This window comes from Candida margitis (assembly GCF_024628925.1).
Source record: "Candida margitis strain CBS 14175 chromosome Unknown scaffold38, whole genome shotgun sequence".
Classification (NCBI taxonomy): Eukaryota; Fungi; Ascomycota; class Pichiomycetes; order Serinales; family Debaryomycetaceae; genus Lodderomyces; species Lodderomyces margitis.
The window spans coordinates 74,007-93,563 of record NW_026261805.1 but is presented as its reverse complement, the minus strand read 5'-3'; the positions used below and the strand labels follow the sequence as shown (position 1 = coordinate 93,563).

The 19,557-nt window shown below is 38.0% G+C and overlaps 8 protein-coding genes across 8 annotated transcripts; 3 read left to right on the top strand and 5 right to left on the bottom strand. All coding sequences in view use genetic code 12, as the record gives it.

Moving 5' to 3' along the window:
- Positions 1 to 1,222: 1,222 nt before the first annotated feature.
- Positions 1,223 to 3,031, bottom strand: CANMA_002391 (uncharacterized protein; the record flags this gene model as incomplete). Its single annotated transcript, XM_051814454.1, has 1 exon — positions 1,223 to 3,031. The coding sequence occupies one exon, from the start codon at positions 3,029 to 3,031 to the stop codon at positions 1,223 to 1,225; it is 1,809 nt and encodes a 602-aa protein (XP_051672023.1).
- A 3,165-nt stretch (positions 3,032 to 6,196) lies between these two features.
- CANMA_002390 (uncharacterized protein) lies at positions 6,197 to 7,084 on the top strand (the record flags this gene model as incomplete). Its single annotated transcript, XM_051814453.1, has 1 exon — positions 6,197 to 7,084. The coding sequence occupies one exon, from the start codon at positions 6,197 to 6,199 to the stop codon at positions 7,082 to 7,084; it is 888 nt and encodes a 295-aa protein (XP_051672022.1).
- A 122-nt stretch (positions 7,085 to 7,206) lies between these two features.
- Positions 7,207 to 7,545, bottom strand: RPP2B (ribosomal protein P2; the record flags this gene model as incomplete). The annotated part of the gene is made up of 1 exon (XM_051814452.1): positions 7,207 to 7,545. One exon carries the CDS (start codon positions 7,543 to 7,545, stop codon positions 7,207 to 7,209), a length of 339 nt encoding a protein of 112 aa, XP_051672021.1.
- A 416-nt stretch (positions 7,546 to 7,961) lies between these two features.
- On the top strand, positions 7,962 to 8,671 carry RPS15 (40S ribosomal protein uS19; the record flags this gene model as incomplete). Its single annotated transcript, XM_051814451.1, has 2 exons — positions 7,962 to 7,974; positions 8,256 to 8,671. 2 exons carry the CDS (start codon positions 7,962 to 7,964, stop codon positions 8,669 to 8,671), a joined length of 429 nt encoding a protein of 142 aa, XP_051672020.1.
- Positions 8,672 to 8,967: 296 nt separating this feature from the next.
- DBP5 (ATP-dependent RNA helicase) lies at positions 8,968 to 10,458 on the top strand (the record flags this gene model as incomplete). Its single annotated transcript, XM_051814450.1, has 1 exon — positions 8,968 to 10,458. The coding sequence occupies one exon, from the start codon at positions 8,968 to 8,970 to the stop codon at positions 10,456 to 10,458; it is 1,491 nt and encodes a 496-aa protein (XP_051672019.1).
- A 69-nt stretch (positions 10,459 to 10,527) lies between these two features.
- Positions 10,528 to 11,577, bottom strand: CANMA_002386 (mitochondrial 37S ribosomal protein mS43; the record flags this gene model as incomplete). Its single annotated transcript, XM_051814448.1, has 1 exon — positions 10,528 to 11,577. The coding sequence occupies one exon, from the start codon at positions 11,575 to 11,577 to the stop codon at positions 10,528 to 10,530; it is 1,050 nt and encodes a 349-aa protein (XP_051672018.1).
- A 330-nt stretch (positions 11,578 to 11,907) lies between these two features.
- CANMA_002385 (uncharacterized protein) lies at positions 11,908 to 14,371 on the bottom strand (the record flags this gene model as incomplete). Its single annotated transcript, XM_051814447.1, has 2 exons — positions 11,908 to 12,997; positions 13,785 to 14,371. The coding sequence occupies 2 exons, from the start codon at positions 14,369 to 14,371 to the stop codon at positions 11,908 to 11,910; spliced, it is 1,677 nt and encodes a 558-aa protein (XP_051672017.1).
- A 1,523-nt stretch (positions 14,372 to 15,894) lies between these two features.
- On the bottom strand, positions 15,895 to 17,670 carry CANMA_002384 (uncharacterized protein; the record flags this gene model as incomplete). Its single annotated transcript, XM_051814446.1, has 1 exon — positions 15,895 to 17,670. The coding sequence occupies one exon, from the start codon at positions 17,668 to 17,670 to the stop codon at positions 15,895 to 15,897; it is 1,776 nt and encodes a 591-aa protein (XP_051672016.1).
- Positions 17,671 to 19,557: the final 1,887 nt, after the last annotated feature.

Sequence of the window (19,557 nt, the reverse complement as noted above, 5' to 3'; positions counted from 1 at the left end):
AGTTTGAAATTGTAAGCATAGACTATTCAAAAAATGCTTTGGGTGCAAAAAAAAAACAAATACAATTTCCATATAGAGTTAAAACTTTCGCTAAAATTGACGAACAGGGTAATAGCATAAATTGTGTTGTTAATTCTAAGCCAAGTTTTCCAATATATTCTCCTGGTAGCTTAGTTGGTTTAAAGCACAAGACTGTAAATATTTCCAGATTTTGTAATCTTGGGATCGGGCGTTCGACTCGCCCCCGGGAGATTTTTTTTTCCAAGTGAACTAATTTGTTTTTGTTTTTTAAGGTTCTTATTTCTTCTTTCGGGTTTCAAAGACCTGGAACGTTCCTCTATTGAAGCTTCTCTGTTGATTTACCATCTCATATAGTTGAGTATTAAGGTAGGTACATGGGAAGCTTTTTCTTTTCCTGCTAGTGCTCCTTTATTTTTGCAATCACTTGAACTGCTTCATGAAAAATAGAGGTATGGCTATAGACGGCGAAGCTTTCTCTAAATAAGAATCCAACTTCCAGCAACTTTAGTTTACTGTCATGATAAATGGTCTCTATCCACTTCCAGTTTTACAATTAATGTTTTATCTCTCGTAGAGGTACTGGTAAATGCTCTTTTACAACAAAATTAGGCCTGCAGGATAAGGTAGTACGGGCCACTTTTCTTTTCTTTTTCCTTATCAATTAAAGGGGTCTCCATGCAGCCTCCTTGCTGCAACGGTTACAATCAGGGCGTCGTCGGACCAAAACCTGAACTAAATAAAAAACAAACGTACCTCACTAAATCAGGTACTGATTTACTCTCTGTAAGCACCTGCCTCAATAATATCACAATTTTTAGTTGCTGTGTTTCTAAACTCCAAACCGTGGTTTTTGGTTCGGTTTTTGGTCCGCAGCATATGTGTATGTGTGTATGTCGCGCGTAAAATCTTACACTTTGCACTGCATACATACATACATTATTGTTTTATTGTGTTGTGTTTATTATTATTATTATTACACGCTCTATTTACAAACAAAAAGATGTACAATGCACAAAGTATTAAAAACCTCGAGGCAAAATAATAATAAAGGTGTACACATAAATGTTTATAAATATTCCGGACGAAAATATGCGGGTAGGAGGGAACTGCTACAACAACCGTGTTGTTGTATGATATGCTTGACGGATTGTTAATGTGTATAAAGTCTTTTCTTTTTTTCTTTTCTGCCTAGCAGCTTTATTCATCCGGAGTGGGACAGTTGAGGTCTCTCAAACAGCAGCATATCTTCATCGCTTGAACTGGACATGACATTCTCTTGCTCGTGACTTAGTTGTTGTTGTGGCTCCTTCGGCTGATTGGAAGGCAAAGAGCGGTGTTTGTGGTGGTGTATGTGGTGTTGTTTAATGGACAGACCTGTTGCTGTTGATGCAGCTTCACCCAGTTGTAAATTGCTATTCAAATGATTCAATATTTGATCCATTTTATCTGCCGTTTCTGCTCGTAGATTCTTGATCTCCTCTTTCATCGATGATATATCTGACTTATACTGAGACTGCAGTGCTAAAATCTGTTTGAGTACTGCTTGTGTTGCATTCTGTGCTTGAACCAGTTGTTGTATAAGTGCTCGAATTTGTTGAGGTTGTGTCAAGCTTTGTGATTGTTGTTGCAGTTGTGGCTGTTGTGGCTGTTGTTGTTGTTGTTGTTGTTGTTGTTGTTGTTGTTGTTGTTGTTGTTGTTGTTGTTGTTGTTGTTGTTGTTGTTGTTGTTGTTGTTGTTGTTGTTGTAATTGCGACGATTCTTCACTCGTCAGGTATGGCTCAGATAGCAGCTTGTTATCTAGACGTGCTGGTGGTTGAAAATTCGGCTGTGACGAGTACTGATTTGGCTCGTAGGTCGCATGCTCAAATTGTGGAGTTGTAATGGACATATGCCTAGCCCTTGTACGTGCCAGATTAGTTGTTTGTTGAGGTGAAATGGCCGAGGAAGGGTTACTCGAGCTCGTCGACTTCAAGTACGGAGTTTTGAATGCGCTTGAGGGCTCTTCAACTGTTGGGGAAAACAATGCATGTTGTGAGAAGTTGGAGTGAGGTCCGATTGTGCCTGGCTGTAGACCTTGTTGTTGCTGCTGAAGATTTTGACGAGGATTTTGTTGTTGTAGGCCATCAAACATCCCCAGTGAATGTCCCGGTTGAATAGCTTCAGATGCCACGTTTAACTGGTGGGTCTCCAGCGGTTGTTCTTGGGGAAACAACGGCTGCTGTTGGTACAAGTTTTGCTGTAATTGTTGGGCAGCTGCAACTTCATGCAGCAAGACGTAAGGGTTCCTTATTTGACTTGCTCTATTGTTGTACGATAGCGGGCCTTCTCCTAGCATACTATGATTTTCAACAGATTGAGCATGGTTTGATAATAGCTCAGCACTGGAGTAGTCACTTGAATCACGGTTCTCTTGATGCGATCCCGTTAACATTGATGATGGAAGAGAGCTATTTGAAGTGCCTGTTGTATAACCACCCTTGCTCCTAGGTTTATAACCAGCAGCAGCGGTTGCAGCGGTTGCAGGAGCAGCAGTAGCTGCTCTATCAGAATGATCCAGACCACGTGAATCAGTTGATGACCGTGTCGCTAGAAAACTCGCCACGTCACCTGTGCCCAACGAAAAAGGATTCGTTGAAGTGTAATTATTCTTGTACATGTAATCCATGATATCAATCAATAACTTTTCATTTTCATTAAGATTCATCTGTTGTATTGGCTGATGTTCATGAACAAGTTTGTTCTCCAAATTCTTTCTCAATGTTTGGAAACGATGGTTTATCGTACGACTTTGTATAATTTTGGCGTTGTACTCATCATTGAATTCAGATAAAACGGATTCCCAAGTTTTGATTCGGTTCCCTCTTGTGAATATATCTTCCTTGTATTTGTGTATTAGTGATAACAAATAGTTTTCGGAATCGTATGTAAACTGAAAATTACTTCGCTTGTTTTGTTGTTTTGAAACAAATGACTGTGACAGTTGAGAAAGGTTAGATTCGTCTTGATTCATAATAAGGATCACCCTTCGCTTTATCTTCTATGTTCTTTTCTTTTTTCTTCTTTTACCCTTATTTTTTGTCTTTGATTTTATAACTTTGCTAAATGTTGATAAAATTGATCGATTGTTTTTGTTTTTGAGTTGATTTCGAGGTTGGAGTTGTCGTGGTTTTTTTTTATACCAGATTTCTTGACACACACTATGCTTACTAGGGAATGATAAATGATCTGTGGTCAAATGAGATGGTTTGGGAGTAATTAGTTATTTGCCTGGTGAAATATAAAACTCATCCATCTGATAGGGTTAGCATGAAAATTAGTGATGTGAGTGATTTTGGTGAAAAATTATTTGATGATTTCGTTGGGTATAAATACCCACACTTACATACGCCAGAATCATGCATTATGCAAAAGCTCTTAAAATTGAATTGTAATAAATGTTTTACTTTTCTAATATGCAAGAAAATCTATGTGAAAAGAGTAAACAATAGGTTGGATGCAAAAGGGTAGAGCGGGCTTTCAAAGTGTGCTTGTATACGACTGTTGTAATTTGCGAACACAAAACTTGAATAAACACTAAGTTATGTGCGAATGATTATAATTCTTAGCGCATACTCTTTCGAAAATTGGAGAGTTTGCGCTGATGTTCGTGGTGTCTGTCACAAGCTCGTATGCTATTACCAATGGAATAAAGTAAAAATAAAAATAAAAACAAAAATAAAATTTAGACTAAAAAATAAAAAATAAAAATAATATTTATATCGTTTGTGTAACCAATGGTTTGTTTTTTGCAAATGACTTAATAGTTTACATGCTTTCTTTCCTTCCATCCATTTTTCATAAAAGCGTGAAGAACCTTGCTTCCGGAAATAAAATTTCATCATGATACTGCTAATACATAAGGAAAACCAGGTTCCAATAGGACAGTAATCTAAGTCCCATTTCTCTGGTGTTGCCACCCATATATTTGTGGCTAGTGTACTTCGGAACTCCAGCGGCCAGAAAATTAAATTTCTGGTATCTAATCCGATTCCCGTGGAAGGGTTTGGGTTATCCGCCAAACACAACACCCATGTGAAAGTCCACTGTCTAAGGTGTACACTTAACAAAATATGAGATGAAAGTGTCTGATATTCCACGACCTTCTATGCATGAGACAATAGTAAATATAAGTTGAGCCTATCATTTCTTTTCTTTTCTTGTTTTCTCCTTACTAATTTCTTTTTGCTAAGTGGTATCGATTATGACCCTTTTTTGTGTGTTGTTAAGAAATGCCTGTTTACTGGATTGGGACATAAGCGCTTTGACTTTGAAGAAGACGCCTTATTAGTGAAACCACATTTTTGCAGCCCCTATTTCTGCAAAGAAGTTTCCTAACAGTAGATACTTCTAACCGTTCAAAAAAGATGACACTTGTCTTTGGTTTGAGATAAAACCAAAAATATATTTCTTTTTCTATTTTAGTCCTTTTTTTACTCTGACCACAAAACCAATTAATTATTATTATTATATACTTATTTTATTACTATTATTATTATTATTATTATTTTATGTACTTGGTATTATTTTTTTTTAATTTTCTTGAGGGCATTAAATGCCGATCTTCCTAACGGATTTAGCAATTGCGATTTTGTGACAAAAGTTTAAATCAGAGGTAACTTTTGGATAAGGTAAAATGCGACACCTTTCAAGAATCTTCCAGAAGATCAAGGAGGATAATAGTTACAGGCGAGTCCTGTGCATTCTAAAGTTTTGTTTTTGTCTTTCAGTTTTCGAGTAAACATAGTTAAGGATGGATACGCCTGTCACTTTGACTTTGTGAGAAATATCTCGTACTTCTGTCTTTATACGACGTAACACCTTTTGCTGTCGCCTGTCGAGACTCATCTCTATTCTTTCTAACTTTTTTTTCTGCTTTTATTTTGCTTTACCTTACATCAGAAAAGGGTCTTTTGCTCCGTTATTTGCGTGAAAACTTGAAACCGTGAAGTTTCAGCAAACGTATGACAACGTAAGATTACCGAAACCACTGATTTCAGCCTTTTCTCTTTCTTCTTTCTGTTTTTCTTTTTTCTTTTTCTTTTACGTAAATGTTCTATACATGTCTTACAATAGAGCTAGCTTATGATCCTGTGCTCTTCTAGTTTATTCTTTGAGGTTCGATAAAAAAAAACTAATAAGCGGACTGACTTTAAAGGTCACACATTCATGCAGGTTTAACCGACGTGCATTAATCTATACGTGCCTCGGAAATAAATGTCCGACACCACCCCCAAATATTCCCTATGGAGTCATATTCCCAATCTTTATTGCCGGATATAACTTCATTACTTTAAAGAAGCTACCCATGTAGAATATGTTGTACTCTTCACTTTTTGCAATCATCTAAGGCGGATGAATGGATATGACATAGAAGAAAAGCAGGAATGAAAACCAGTTAATGCCCGGACTCTGTTGTCTCACCATTTTCATAAATTTTACACACATTTTAGGTACCTTTGTATAATGTGGATTATACTGAGTTTAAGTTATTTAAGCGAATTTAGTTTTTCCGAGAGGATCAAAGTTTAACTTAATTTCGATTTTTTTTTGTTCACACGAGTGGAATCTGGGGTTGGTGACGTGGGAAATAGTATTAGCTGCCGCTGCATCGTAATATGGTCCTTGCAAGGTGATGCAAGGATATAAGAAAAGTACAACACTGCTGCTAAGTTGCAACAAATGGGAACCCTACCCTGAATCATTCAATATATTTTAAACTAGTTACTTACAACGTAATTAGGCAACTCTGACACCAGCTTTAATTCTAGTTTTGGAATCATCACATTGTCAAATGCCAATTGTAAAGTTATCAAATCGCCTGATAACTAATCCTTGTAGTCCAGTGTGTATTGGCCGCAAGGCGGCTATGTTTTCTGTCATATTTGATGCCGGACCAAACCCCATATTGAACTACATGGGGGTCTGAATCGACTAATTATGCAACATGCGCAATAACCATCTGGATTCTTTGAATTCAGAGCTAAGGTTGTAACTTGAAGCATGACGCAAATTACAATTCTATTCATGCGCGTTGTTTGCGAAACACAAAAATGGAACAAGAAAAACAAAGAAAGCAAACAATTGTTCAAACAATTGAATAGAAGGTGATGGTAGATTGATAGTTACATCATCCTTCATGTCGCCAGAACATTCGCACCGATACACTAGGACGTTTATTGATAGTCAGTTGAGCCTTCTACGGAAACCATTAGTCATAGATGAATCTGTTTCCGAGGTACTATCAAATCAGGAAAGTGGAATAAGTCAATCTCAATTACAAGACATCCTCAACAAAGTCAATGCGTCATTGAATACTAGGTATGATGAGATATTTTCACCTCAGCGGAACAACCAGGTAATTGAGAGGGTCGCAGGAATGGAAATACAAAATCTACTCAAAGTTGATCAGCAAATCTTCAAGATTCATAATCAGTTGCAAGATTTTGATGTATCTGGTTTCAACACCTCATCAACAGATGAATGGAGAATAAAACTTCAAAGACTAGGCGAAATGATCAGAAACTTACCAGAGCCAAAATACCTTTACTTATTAGACAATGGGGGTAATTTACATTACCTGGAGATGAAACCTAATACAGATTGCAGTGAACGGGTCAATATAGCATTGCTGCACCAAAATAACTGCCGCCAAAATGAACAGGTACAGTCTGAGCGTAGCACAAGAAAAATAGAGTTAAGTAGTCTGTCGCCAAAGTCCAGCCTGTTGAAGGTGACAGATGGTGAACTCGTGGCTGAATTGCTAGCAAAGTACACCAGGTTGAGGAGTAAGTTAACCACGTTGAGTGATACACTACAGTATAATTTTGATAAATTGGAATATCTCCGAGGGTTGAATACCAAGATGAATGAAACGTTTAGTGCAGAGAAGCAACTTACAGACTCGACAGCCAATAAAGATGAGAGCCCCTGTTTTGACAACTTGCAAGAAGAATTTGACAGGTTTAGGATACTTGTGGAAAAGATTGCATACAAGTCTAGTCTAGAGGATCTACGCAGCTCGTAGCTCCAAAAGGCTCATTTTAGACGGTCTACGCCATTCAGCTACAATTATTTTAGTTCTATTATCCATTAGTGAAATTTTTCATGCACATCTTATACTAAGCATTTACACATTACACACTCTCCTTAATCGAATAAACCGAAACCCATGTCATCATCAGATTCTTCCTTGGCTTCTTCCTTAGCTTCTTCCTTGGCTTCTTCATCAGCAGCACCACCGGCAGCAGCGGAGGCACCTGAACCTGAAGCAACAGCAGCACCACCAGATGGAACTGAAGCCAACTTGGTGTTACCTTCAGCAATCAACTCGTTGATGTCTTTACCTTCCAAATCTTTCAACAAGGTAGATAATCTTGATTCTTCAATTTCAACACCAACAGATTCCAATAAAGATGAAATGTCTGAGGCAGATGGGGAGGCGTTACCACCTTGGACCAACAATAAGTAAGCAGCTAAGTATTTCATTTTTTATGTATGATGAGTAGAATAATCACTTTTAAGCAAATAGGTTATGCAGACTATCCTTTGGTTTGTTGAAAAGAGATCTTTCTAAGAAGATGCGTTTGGGATATCTTTTGGTGATATTTTTCATTTTTTTTTCCTCTGTGGTTAGGGCAAGGAAATTCTAGTGTGGGAAAAGAGTTAATAGAGCACGTGCAGGAGTATAGGGCTTGAAATCAATATAAAATGCTTGATCTATGTGCAGTACTTAGTACCATTGATTGGTAGCACAAAACATTTTTTTTTTCTCTTCCTTAACTATGTAATCAATATTCACACAGTGTGTAGAGGAGAGAGAGAGAGTGAGAGAAAAAGATTTTTAATTTTCAAAATTTCAAAAACCTCTTTCGAATAATATACCAACAACGACAGCATAGAACATGGTTGACGCTAGTATGTTTTAGAAATCATATTATGATATTATTAGGAGGAAATCAAAAATGGATAGCAGAGACCAGGAGAGGACAAGAGAAGAATATCGACGAAGTTTATATAAAGAAGGGAGAACATATTGATTAAACACAATTTTACCACTCATCCATTTGAATGATCAAAGAACAGTACTGTCACATAGCTGGAGCTTAGCCTATACCCTGTGATGTTATTCTCTTCCTCCAGAGCTATATCATTTTCTACCTTATCCACAACACAATTACTAACTATTCCTCTTTTAGCTGAAAAAAAGAAGAGAACATTCAAGCAATTCTCCTTCAAGGGTGTTGATTTAAAAGACTTGGTTGAAATGCCAACCGAAGAATTCACCAAATTATGTGGTGCCAGAGTAAGAAGAAGATTCTCCAGAGGTTTGGACTCAAAGCCAATGGGTCTCATCAAGAAATTGAGAGCTGCCAGAGCTGCTGCTGAACCAAACGAAAGACCAGCCATCGTCAAGACTCACTTGAGAAATATGATTGTTGTTCCAGAAATGATTGGTTCCGTTGTTGGTGTTTACAATGGTAAAGTTTTCAACACTGTTGAAATCAAACCAGAAATGGTTGGTCACTACTTGGGTGAATTCTCAATTTCTTACACTCCAGTTAGACACGGTAGAGCAGGTAACGCTTCATCAAGATTCATGCCATTGAGATAAAGGGTAAATACGTATACTACGCAACCTTTTTTTTCCCAAGAACAACACAATGTATTGATCTGTTTGTCCGGTTTGATGCATTTAAAATTTTTTTAAAACTTTGTAATTTATAGTCAATAGGGGTTTTAATCAACACAAACTTAGTAAAAGTAATCTAGTGTAGATCAGTGTATGGGGTCGGGAGGTTATTTGCATGGAAGCTCTGAATTAGCAAATGCGATGAAATTTAGTGGAAAAAAAAAATTGGTGTTGAGACATCTCACCGTTTGTCGTCGGTACACATACAATCGCCAATCATGCCTACAGATACAAAGAGAGTTGATGCCGATGCATCAGAATTACTCTCTAGTCTTTCTTTAAACAAACTGGAAAATAAAAAGGAAGAATCAAAGTCGGAGAAGGCACCACCATCGACTAAAGATAAGTCGCCAGTGGAAACCGAGCCATCGAGTGATTCGGCACTTGCTAGTTCAGCTGACCCCAAACCCGATGAGAACAAGAAGGATACATCCGAACCTGAGTCGAATTTAGTGTCCAGTCAATATGAAGTGCAGGTGAAATTGGCCGATTTGCAAGCCGATCCAAATTCACCTTTATATTCAGTAAAATCGTTTGATGAACTAGGACTCAAACCTGAATTACTCAAAGGTTTGTACGCCATGAAATTCAACAAGCCATCCAAAATTCAAGAAAAGGCTCTACCATTATTGATTTCTAACCCTCCCAAGAATATGATTGGACAATCGCAATCAGGTACTGGGAAAACAGCAGCATTTTCATTAACAATGTTGTCACGAGTCGATGAAAGCATCAAAGAACCGCAAGCTATATGCTTGGCACCTACAAGAGAATTGGCAAGACAAACGATGGAAGTTATCACCACCATGGGCAAATTCTCCTCAATAACTACGCAATTGGTGGTCCCCGAGCTGGTTCCTAGAGGACAGGCAGTGCATGCTCAAATCATTGTTGGAACGCCAGGTTTGGTTAATGATTTGGTTAATAGACGATTGATCAATATTAGTAATCTAAAGGTCTTTGTCCTTGATGAAGCTGATAATATGTTGGATGCGCAAAACTTGGGTGACCAATGTCTTAGACTTAAAAAGAGGTTACCTAAAACCACGCAATTGGTGTTGTTTAGTGCTACATTCCCCGATGAGGTTAGAAGGTATGCTGAAAGATTTGTCCCCAATGCAAATTCGTTGCAATTGAAACAAGAAGAGTTGAATGTTGCTGGTATCAAACAATTGTACATGGATTGTCGTTCAGAGGATCATAAGTTTGAAGTATTGTGCGAATTGTATGGATTGTTAACGATTGGATCATCAATTATATTCGTTGAAAAGAAGGACACTTCCGAAAGATTATGGCACAAGATGAAACAAGAAGGGCATAAGGTGTCATTGTTGCACGGTAGTTTAGAAGCAAGTGAACGTGATCGTTTAATTGATGATTTTAGAGAAGGTAGATCAAAGGTATTGATTACAACAAACGTTCTTGCCAGAGGTATTGATATCGCGTCCGTTTCCATGGTGGTTAATTATGATTTACCGGTAACAGGGCCAGAAAGAAGAGCTGACCCTTCAACTTATTTGCATAGAATTGGAAGAACGGGTAGATTTGGGAGAGTTGGAGTGTCCGTTTCATTTGTAGCTAGTGAACGTGACTTGAAGGTATTGCAAGCAATTCAACAGTATTTCGGTGGTATTGAAATGACTAGAGTACCTACTGATGACTGGGATGAGGTTGAGGAAATTGTCACAAAGGTTATAAAGAGTAAATAAATAAAGTCACATTGTATATGCTTGATTGACTTGTAGAGTTCTTCTTCTATGGCCTGTATTGAAATCTATTTACACGGTGATTGCTTGTTTCGACCTATTGGGTAATCTTCTCAACACCACATCCCAGTCAATACATTCCCAACAATTTTCCAAATATTTTTGTTTACCAAACACACCATAATCTAACAAATAGTTTCTTGGTGATGCGTCAATTGACAATGCCGGGATTAATTTTTTATTCAAATACGATGTTTCCAATTCTGCTTGTTCAGCAGTACCCAATTTCAACGCATTTGGTTCAAATTCTTCATTTACTTTCTCTTCTTTAACGTCACTCTCTTCGACATCATCTTCAGCGGGATTACCCTCGCCCTCACCTTGCAACATACTCTTTATACGTCTAATTTGACCAGATCTTTCTGAATCATCAACAGTGCCACCATTATATGTCACAACAATGGCTAAATTGTGAAATGTTGGTGTTGAAGTGAATCCAGAGATGGCTCCACTGCCTGGACCTCTATTCAAATAATTCTGTCCAATAGTCAGCTCAGCAACTAGCCACACCGACCCATCTCCCTTGATTGCTTTCGCCGTGTTTATCAACAATGTACGAAACTCAACCACTGATCCAAAAGAGTGGTTAATCCAATCGAGTAAAACTTCATCTGTGGGCACATTGTCAAAGGAGTCGCCATTGGGAGTCTCCAACAAGCTCAGAGCATTAGGTCTGACAGTCTCAAAGGGAACTTGCTGTTGCAAAGGTCGTAAATTTTCAAAAAATTGGTGAAGATTGTGCAACTTCGATGCATTTTTATGTATATGGTATAATTCCGGCTTATTGATGGTGGCAGCAACAAGTTCGGGTAAAGTGTATGACTTGTCCTCCAAGTTTGACGCTTGAATCATATGTTGATTCAAATTCTGAATTAATTGATTACCCTGTTTAAACCATAATTGATCCAAGGCTGAATGAGAAAAGAGGCCCTCGAAATTGGCATTGGTGGCTTTTAGAACCTCTAGGGTCTTGTTGACTGGGAGCGAAAATGAACCAGATATCGACCTAGTAAACTGTAGTCCCACTGGGATCCTCTTTGTCGTTAGACTTCTATGGAGCATGTCTTTAATGAGCTTCAGGTGTAGTGTGGTGTGGTGTGGTGTGTGTGATGTATGGTGCAATTTTTTTTTTCCTCCTACCTTTTGGTGGTGAAAAATTATTTCAAAGGTCTCTCTGTGTAAGCTTTTTGACTCTCTTCTTTATTAATATAACTAAAACCTATACAATATAAAACTCATACATATAAAATTGGTATCTTCAACAAAATAAAAAAAAACATAAAACAAACGCTTTAGCAAAATGTCATAAATAAAGTAACGTACACTAAGCTGGATTATCTATAACTTGCGGGGGAAGGGCAAAATCCAATGGTAGTGTGCTTGGCAACTTCTCTACCTCTTTACCTTCAAACTCTTGACTCTTCTGATTAACGAGTTACCTCTTGACGGTTTCAAATCGTCGTCATCTCCGGTATCTATGTCCAACGCATTCAACGAGCCTCTTCTGACATTTTCACCGCTATTTCTGTCATCGTTGGAGTTTCTTCTCGATGTGTTGGAAGACCCGTTACCTTTGAATCGTTGCACCAACGACTTTTTCCTACCCAACCCTCCACTTGGTGGTGCTAAAAAATCGTCAGCACCTCTTGGAGCTGGAGCTCCATCGAGGAAAGTAGTTGACCCTAAACCAGCGGTTGTTGAACCATGAACTGGCTCTGCTTTTTGGGTCGAGTCGAAATTGATTACTGATGGATTTTGCTTAGGTGTGTAGATACTTGTTTGGGGGTCGTTTGACACTCTGTTGGTTTTTATCAAAGGTACGGCCTCTTTGCTTTCGGCTTTAGCGTGGCTTTTTTCGCCATCAAGTTTGCTATCATTAGCCTCATCATAGCCAAATGCAAGATTCATTTGTTGATTTTTATCAAAGTTACCTGCACCAGCAATGGAGTTATTAGGCCCATCAGCGGGGAAAGCCATGACAGGAGCCTTCTTTGAATTCTTGTTTCTATGTGGTGTACAAGCGTCAAACGGTCCATCATGGTGGAAGCCACCGCCGAAAAACCCAGTGACATCCAACTTATCAATAGTGTCCATATTCTTTGCTGGTACTACTTCTGGCTTACGTTTACTTGGTGACTTGTTCCTTGAACTAGATGATTTGTGGTGGCGCGACGACGATGATTTACGGTGGCTTCTGTGATGGTGGGAGTCTGAATGTGAACGATGTTGCCTTGTTGAATGTGACGACGAGCCTGGCTCTTTTTCTCTTCTATACTCTCTCTTGGCAGCTTCAGGGCCAGCAGCTTCTTCGTACGATGGTGGGGCGAATTCACCTTCTGCTGGTTTTGGGGGACGTGCTGGTGGGGTATTGGAGTGTCTAGGTGGGGAAAGTTGCGGCTCGCGTTCGCGTTGAATTTGAGGCTGGACTAGCTCTTCTGGTTCATTTGCAGATGTAACGAATGGATTATTAGACTTCATGGCTCTGGGAGAAAGAAAGTTTGTTAGTATATGTTGTGTATAATAGTATCTTTAGCGTTTGTTTGTCGTTTGGAATAAAAGAAATGGTTGAGTCGAGGTGAACGATTGTATTTCTGTTATTTTTAGCTTTTTCTTTTTTTTTTTATTTGTTTTTCTTGCTTCTGTTTTTCTGTTGTCTGTTGTCTGTTTTGACTTCTCTCTATCAAAAAGACAACAAAACAGGGAAAGTCACAAAATTCCCAGTGGAAACAAATTAAGATTGCTCTGCTGGGAGGAATATCAAGCCAGTTTATAGCGTTTTGACAGATGGAATGTGGATGTTATACTTGAAAAGATCTCATCATATGACCTAATTCGTGATATGCTACCGTGGGCTTAGCTGTGAAATAGCAAGCGTAAATCTATGCACTATGTACATAATAAAATGTATGGTTGATTGATAGCTTTGCCCCTTTTTCTTTTTCTTGTTTTTGTCTGGTGCCAAAAAAAACTATTGAGACAATAAAAATAAAAAATAGAACCGCGCATTGTGGCTATGGATTTAAAGACTCACACGCAAAAAAAGTAGCAAAAGACACTGAACTGGATGACTCGGAGATGACACTGGGCTACTTGGAGATAACATTGTACACCATCCCTTGTTGTAATTTCAGCAAAAGCAACAAAGAAAAGATTAGTGTGTTAGCACTCCAAGAGAAGCCTTGTTGTTTGGAGTCACACCTGTTGACTTCCACCCCTCTTTTTATTCCAAACAAACGCTAGATGGAAATAGTTAGTAAAATAGTACATACCTGTTTGAGTAACTGACGCTTGAATCACTGTCTGATCTTATTGCTTGTGGCTTGATTGGTCTTGAATAGCCATTACTTTGATGCTCATTAAAACTGCCCACATATTGTGGCCCCTGGTTAGTAGCACTACCCCCACTGTTGATTCTACTATACCTCCTAGCGTTTTTACCATGACCACCAATGTTACTATCAAGGGAGGCGTTATTATTTTGATAATAGCTGAGAATCTTGTTTGGACTTACTTGGGAATCAGTTTCAGGGTCACCATAAAGTTCTTCATCGTCACTGCCATCAACAAGCTGTCTATTCTTAGCCACCCATTCATCGAAATGAGCTGACGATGTTGATTGGTTACTCAAGGTTGATGCCTTGCGAGGACTATGAGCATAATGTTTAGCTAGTATACTATTATGACTATTATTTGCATTTTGGTATCCCAAACCATGTTGAGGCATTTGAAGCAGCAGCAGAGACGATTGTGGTTGAATTGGGGCTGGAGATGGTTGGTATTGTCTAAATGGATTGTTGGATGACAATCTACGCAAAGAATCGCTTGACGAGTACGAATGATTTGGTTGTTGATACATTATGGCTTGGTAGAGCTCTTTGGGAGAAAGGAGTGATTATCAATAGTGTAGTGATGGGCTGGGTCTATATCCTTTGTTGCTGTTTTGGAGTTAAAAATTTTGTCTGACAATAGTTGTGTAGTGCGTAGTCGAAGGTGGGAAAAGTGCGTGTAGAATACTAATGAATGGAGTCTAGTTTATTTCTCTTGTATATTCGACTTGTATGTCTCCACTGGTATAACCTGCTCCTTTTTCTTTTGATTGCTTAAGGAATAAAAAAACACCAAGACGTGTGATTGATTTTGAAAATGAATTGGAAAAAGGATTAGCAGATTTCAGAGACGAAAAAAAAAAAGAATTTAATTTTTTTGTTTTAATGAATTTTATTTTTTGTTTTAGATTCAGTTTATATACAGTACATAGTAGGTAATAATATCTCCTCAAATCTACTCATGGACAGGAGGGAGGTGCATTTGATAATGTAATTGCATAAGCAAAGAGTGTGAATTTCCACTTGCAAGACATGTGTGAGATCAATCTTTGCGTGTTCATAAAAAACACAACTTCTAACAAGGAAGTGTATCACTTAGACAACAGGGAATAACTAATTCGGTTTAAAAGTGTGTCAACTCGCGTTCAGCGGGATATAAATTTGAGTCTCATCAGAGCTATAAGTACTAGCAACCCGAGGTAGTCTCTTCACTTTCTACATGCTGAACTCGTAGAACCACTAAGTTGATCCACCAGAGACAACTATGCATATATCAAACTAGAAATAGAGTTTATTACAACTAAGCCATTCCATGTGTAGGCTAAAGCCGTTTACATTACATTTAGCCACTACGCGTCTAAATAAAACCATTAACTCTCGGTTCTAGATCCCCTTGAGCCGCCTCGCCCCATAATTTTATTTCGTGCCACACGTATTAACATTTCGCTTCTGCTTTATTCAAACGCCTTAGATTGTTCTATGACAAATTTGACAGTTGTTTAATTAATTTATTCCCAAAGGAGGTGTGTATTATTAACAAATGAAATTGTGTAGTTTTTGTGGCATATGACACGCGTTGATTTTGATCTTTTTTTCCCTTTTCTGAAATATTTTCTCTATTACGTAAGAACTTACTAAAGTAGAACATAAATTTGGTCCTGTCGTCACAAGGCACTTTACGACATTGTGTTTTTACTGTCAAATGGTTGCAAACACCGCACAGAGATAGCTAAAGAATGTTGGTTTCTGTGGTTATGCTTCGTCGTATTGTAGCTTAATGAGGTAGCAAGTACTGAGTGGTACAGTTTAACACGAGCTCACAAAATGTGAGTAAGCCACAGTTCAATACATTTATGTCACTACCGAGAATCGATTCTACCTTAAGCAATGTAAAAAGGACACAGTTGCCACCAACTCCTGGTTGTAAGAGGGGGGGCTTAGAATGTGCGTTGAAGCACCTGTATCAAGTTTCAACAAATATAAAATTTAATAAATAAAAATAAAACAAAGATAAGAAGCTACAACAAAGAAACACACTACAGCTTTCAACTTCCTAAAAAGAACTCCACGTCCAATCAGTAGGCATATCACCAGCAACACTTATTCGGCGTTCACTCTCAGTACAAACATCATTACTTTCAGTTCCAATCCCCCCATTTTTAGGACTACATATACTCAATCGCTTGAAATTAAACGTTGTTGTATCGCAGCCAAACATTTTGCCATCTTGTATGTAGGGATTCTCGACCACAACATATGGAGTGTTTACAATGCTTGAATCCCTTTCCACTCTATCGAGTAAATTAGTAACGTTTTCTGGATTACTGATCTCAGCGACTAGCACCAGATAAAGAGTAGTGCACTTGGGACATGTCTTGAAGCGAGGCAAAGACGCAAGGTTGGTAGAAGTTGCTGTTGTCACTGGGATAATAAAATTGGCATTTTTATCAATTATTGGCTTCATTGTTGCGACGGTACTGGTTTGTTGTGAATTTATGGTTGCTACTAAAGATGCGGTTGATGAAGATCCTGTTGTCGGCGTATTTGAAGTTTGTGTAGGATTTAAGCACAGCTTACAAAAGACCAATCCGCAAAAGCGACAATGATGACGTTTCGGCACGTCATATATCATAGTGACAAGCGAGCTGTAAAATGGACGAAGGCACGACATGCAGGCTTTGGTTGCGTTGTTTGGTTGCCAATGATGGTGACTTGGCTCAATGCCAATGTTAAGAGCTTGTTGCTCTACTGTAAATATTGTGAATTTTGATGTAAAAGCTTTAGCATTTTGTGGTTGAGTAGATTGCAGCTTGGGCCAACAAGGTTGTGGGTGGATTACTTCTTGGGGCGGTAAATACTGGCATTGCTCCTGAATTGGCTGAGGTTCTGCTCTCAAAACTGCCGGTGTCAACAATGGCTTTTTCATTTGGTACACTTGGTTCAACTTTTGCTTCAGATCCTTGTGATATAACTTTGGGAAGCTTACTTGATTCTTGAGCCGAGCAGAGCTATTTCCTTGCATAGATGACAAACTACCCTCCTGCTGAGTGCTGTTCAGTGTAGTCAAGGATTGAAGTTTATTATTTTCATAAATGCAATTGTTGCGAGTATATTCCTCAAGTAACCTGATTTCATCATTCAAAGTAACTTTATTTGGTGTTGAATAGCGTCTTATCGGCTGATTCAAATCAAAAAAAGCCGGTTTGTACCCTTCGTCAACAGCATAGTCTTTTACATCCTTAATTAATACTTTAGCTTCCTCCTCCTCCTTTACCGCCGCCGCCGCCGTTGCCATCTCAAACGATTCATTGCTGTTGTTAATTGGATTATATACGTAATTATTGGTTTTCATCTGAGGAAACCTGATTTGTTGGTCGTAGTCATCAAGTTCAATGTGCTTTGGCAATTTGTGGTGCAGTTTGTCAAATTGAGATTGTCTTGGAGGGTTCTTTTTACCGAAACTTGTTGTAATATTCAGCATTATTTTGTCACTAAAGTTTCTTTTATCTTCTATGGGCTTTTTCAGAAATGAGAATGGCGGAAGTTCAGCAGATTTGCAATTCTTGGCTTCAAGGTTGTTCGAAATACCATCAGTCTCTTCATACAACGGGGTCGTGGTTCCAGTGCCATTTGAAGCGCTCAACAAGTTGTTGTCCAAAGAACCACAGAGAATTTGGGATGGAGTAACTACAATCTGCGACATTCTCCTTGTGTTAGTTTCTTTTGTTGTGACAGATTCTGTGGCAGTTGCTGGGGGTATTGAAGTTGGTTTAGACTTAAGAGAAGACGACTCTGCTGTGGGTTGGTTTCGGATAGCTGTTTCTAACATCTTTAAAACTTGTGCAAAGCTTCGCTTCTAGATATGAGTAGGGGTATTTATGTGGAATAGATGTATATATATATATATATGACAGCTGATAATAACTGACAATCGATTACTCTCTATGAATGTGACGTTGATTTTGCTTATTGTTTGCATCTGTTGTGTAATTCATTGTCGTATTCAATTTGTGTAATTATTGACCAAGATTAACGATAAGATCAATTCAACAAAGGTGGCGTAGGTTCACAGTACACATCTCTTACGATTCATTAAGGGGAGCTGAAGAATTAAAAAACCGAGAGCAGCTCCTATAATGTACGCTTCTTCATCAAGTGTCACATTGAAGTAAAGCATTTCGTTTTTGATTTTATTGCTAACCTCTCTTGACTAGAAGAGGATTGTTTTGTGGATTTTCTTCTCTATGTACCAAAAGTCCTGGGCAAAACAATGAGCTCTTGGTCAAAAAAGTTCATTTTTGTTTTGTTTCCATTCTCTTGAGTCACTAAGGATGTGACAAGCAAACAACAAAACCCAACCCGTCCCGTGCACTTTGTTCCAGAACATATGTTGAAATCTAGACAGGAAGTAAATTGCTGAGATTTTAATTTCACAAATAGAGAAAGAATTTTTTCTTCTTCTTCTTTTGGCATTACTAAGCAATTATATATTTTTCTAGAATGATCTCCATTGTATCTAACTAGAATTGGTGTATCTTTGTAGTTCGTGTTATATGTGTTTTATCAGTATAAGGTATAAAAAAAACGTTGATTAAACCCCTATACAAAATTGAGAAATTGAAGAGGAGAAATCAACTTCTTAAGAACAGCTTGTTTTTCAACACATAATTCCTTTATTCTACACAGGCATTGTCCTGTAAAAACTAATAAATAGACAATAAGCATACTTTAGTTCTTGGTGTATTTGCAACCATTCTCTATTTTCCCATGTCAATCAATGGTCGTGCATGACATTCAAAATAACATACTACACCAACCATTTTTACGTAATACATTACATAATAGATAACGATAATAAAGTTCAATAACAACTTTTGATTGGTCTGATTAATTCCATGTATCAAAATTACAAAACACTTCAGTTTTTGTTAGTCTTGCTTCAATTTGAAAGGTCAATTTAGCCCTCAACCTACAATATTATATACATATTGATATATCTAACACAATGGCCCAAACAAATGTGGTTGCACACTATCTCACGTTTCAGGGGTCGCGTCTATAGAATTCAACTTGACTTGGTACCTTTTTTTAGACAGAATGCGCAAACTTCGGTGCCTTGAATTAAGTATTGGCATATTGGGAGTTGATACAATCCCTAGACGCATAAGACGCATAAATTTGGACTGCAAAGTGCGAATTATAACCCATAGACTGTGTTATGACAAAATTGAATCTCTAAAAAGGTTCAAGAAGAATTGGCATGCTTGTGTTACGGAGGACTCGGTGGTTTTTGACTACTTTGCATGTAATATTTCTTCCCCACGCCGACGTCGCCGCAAAGTTTTTAAGGAGGTTGTTCTTACGTTTGGTACTACCAAATGGTTTGTTGTAAACCCATTTATATGAAAAGCTAAAGCGGGGTATTAGAGCTGAGATATAGGTGTTTCACTTGTAAATCAAAGGCTACGTTTACATGTTTGAAAGTAGGCAGTCCTTCAAATCAACTCATTTGTCTAATAAGTTTCATTAAGTACAAGATCTTAAAAATATTAATGTTATTAAACAATATATAATAAGCAAGGAAAATACTGGATAAATTCAAGGAATGTAGCAAATTTCAACCCAAAAGTGAAAACAAAAAGATGAACACCAAGAGAAGACTGGTCACAGTTCCCATATTTATATATAGAAATAGTTGATAAATTGTCTAATAGAA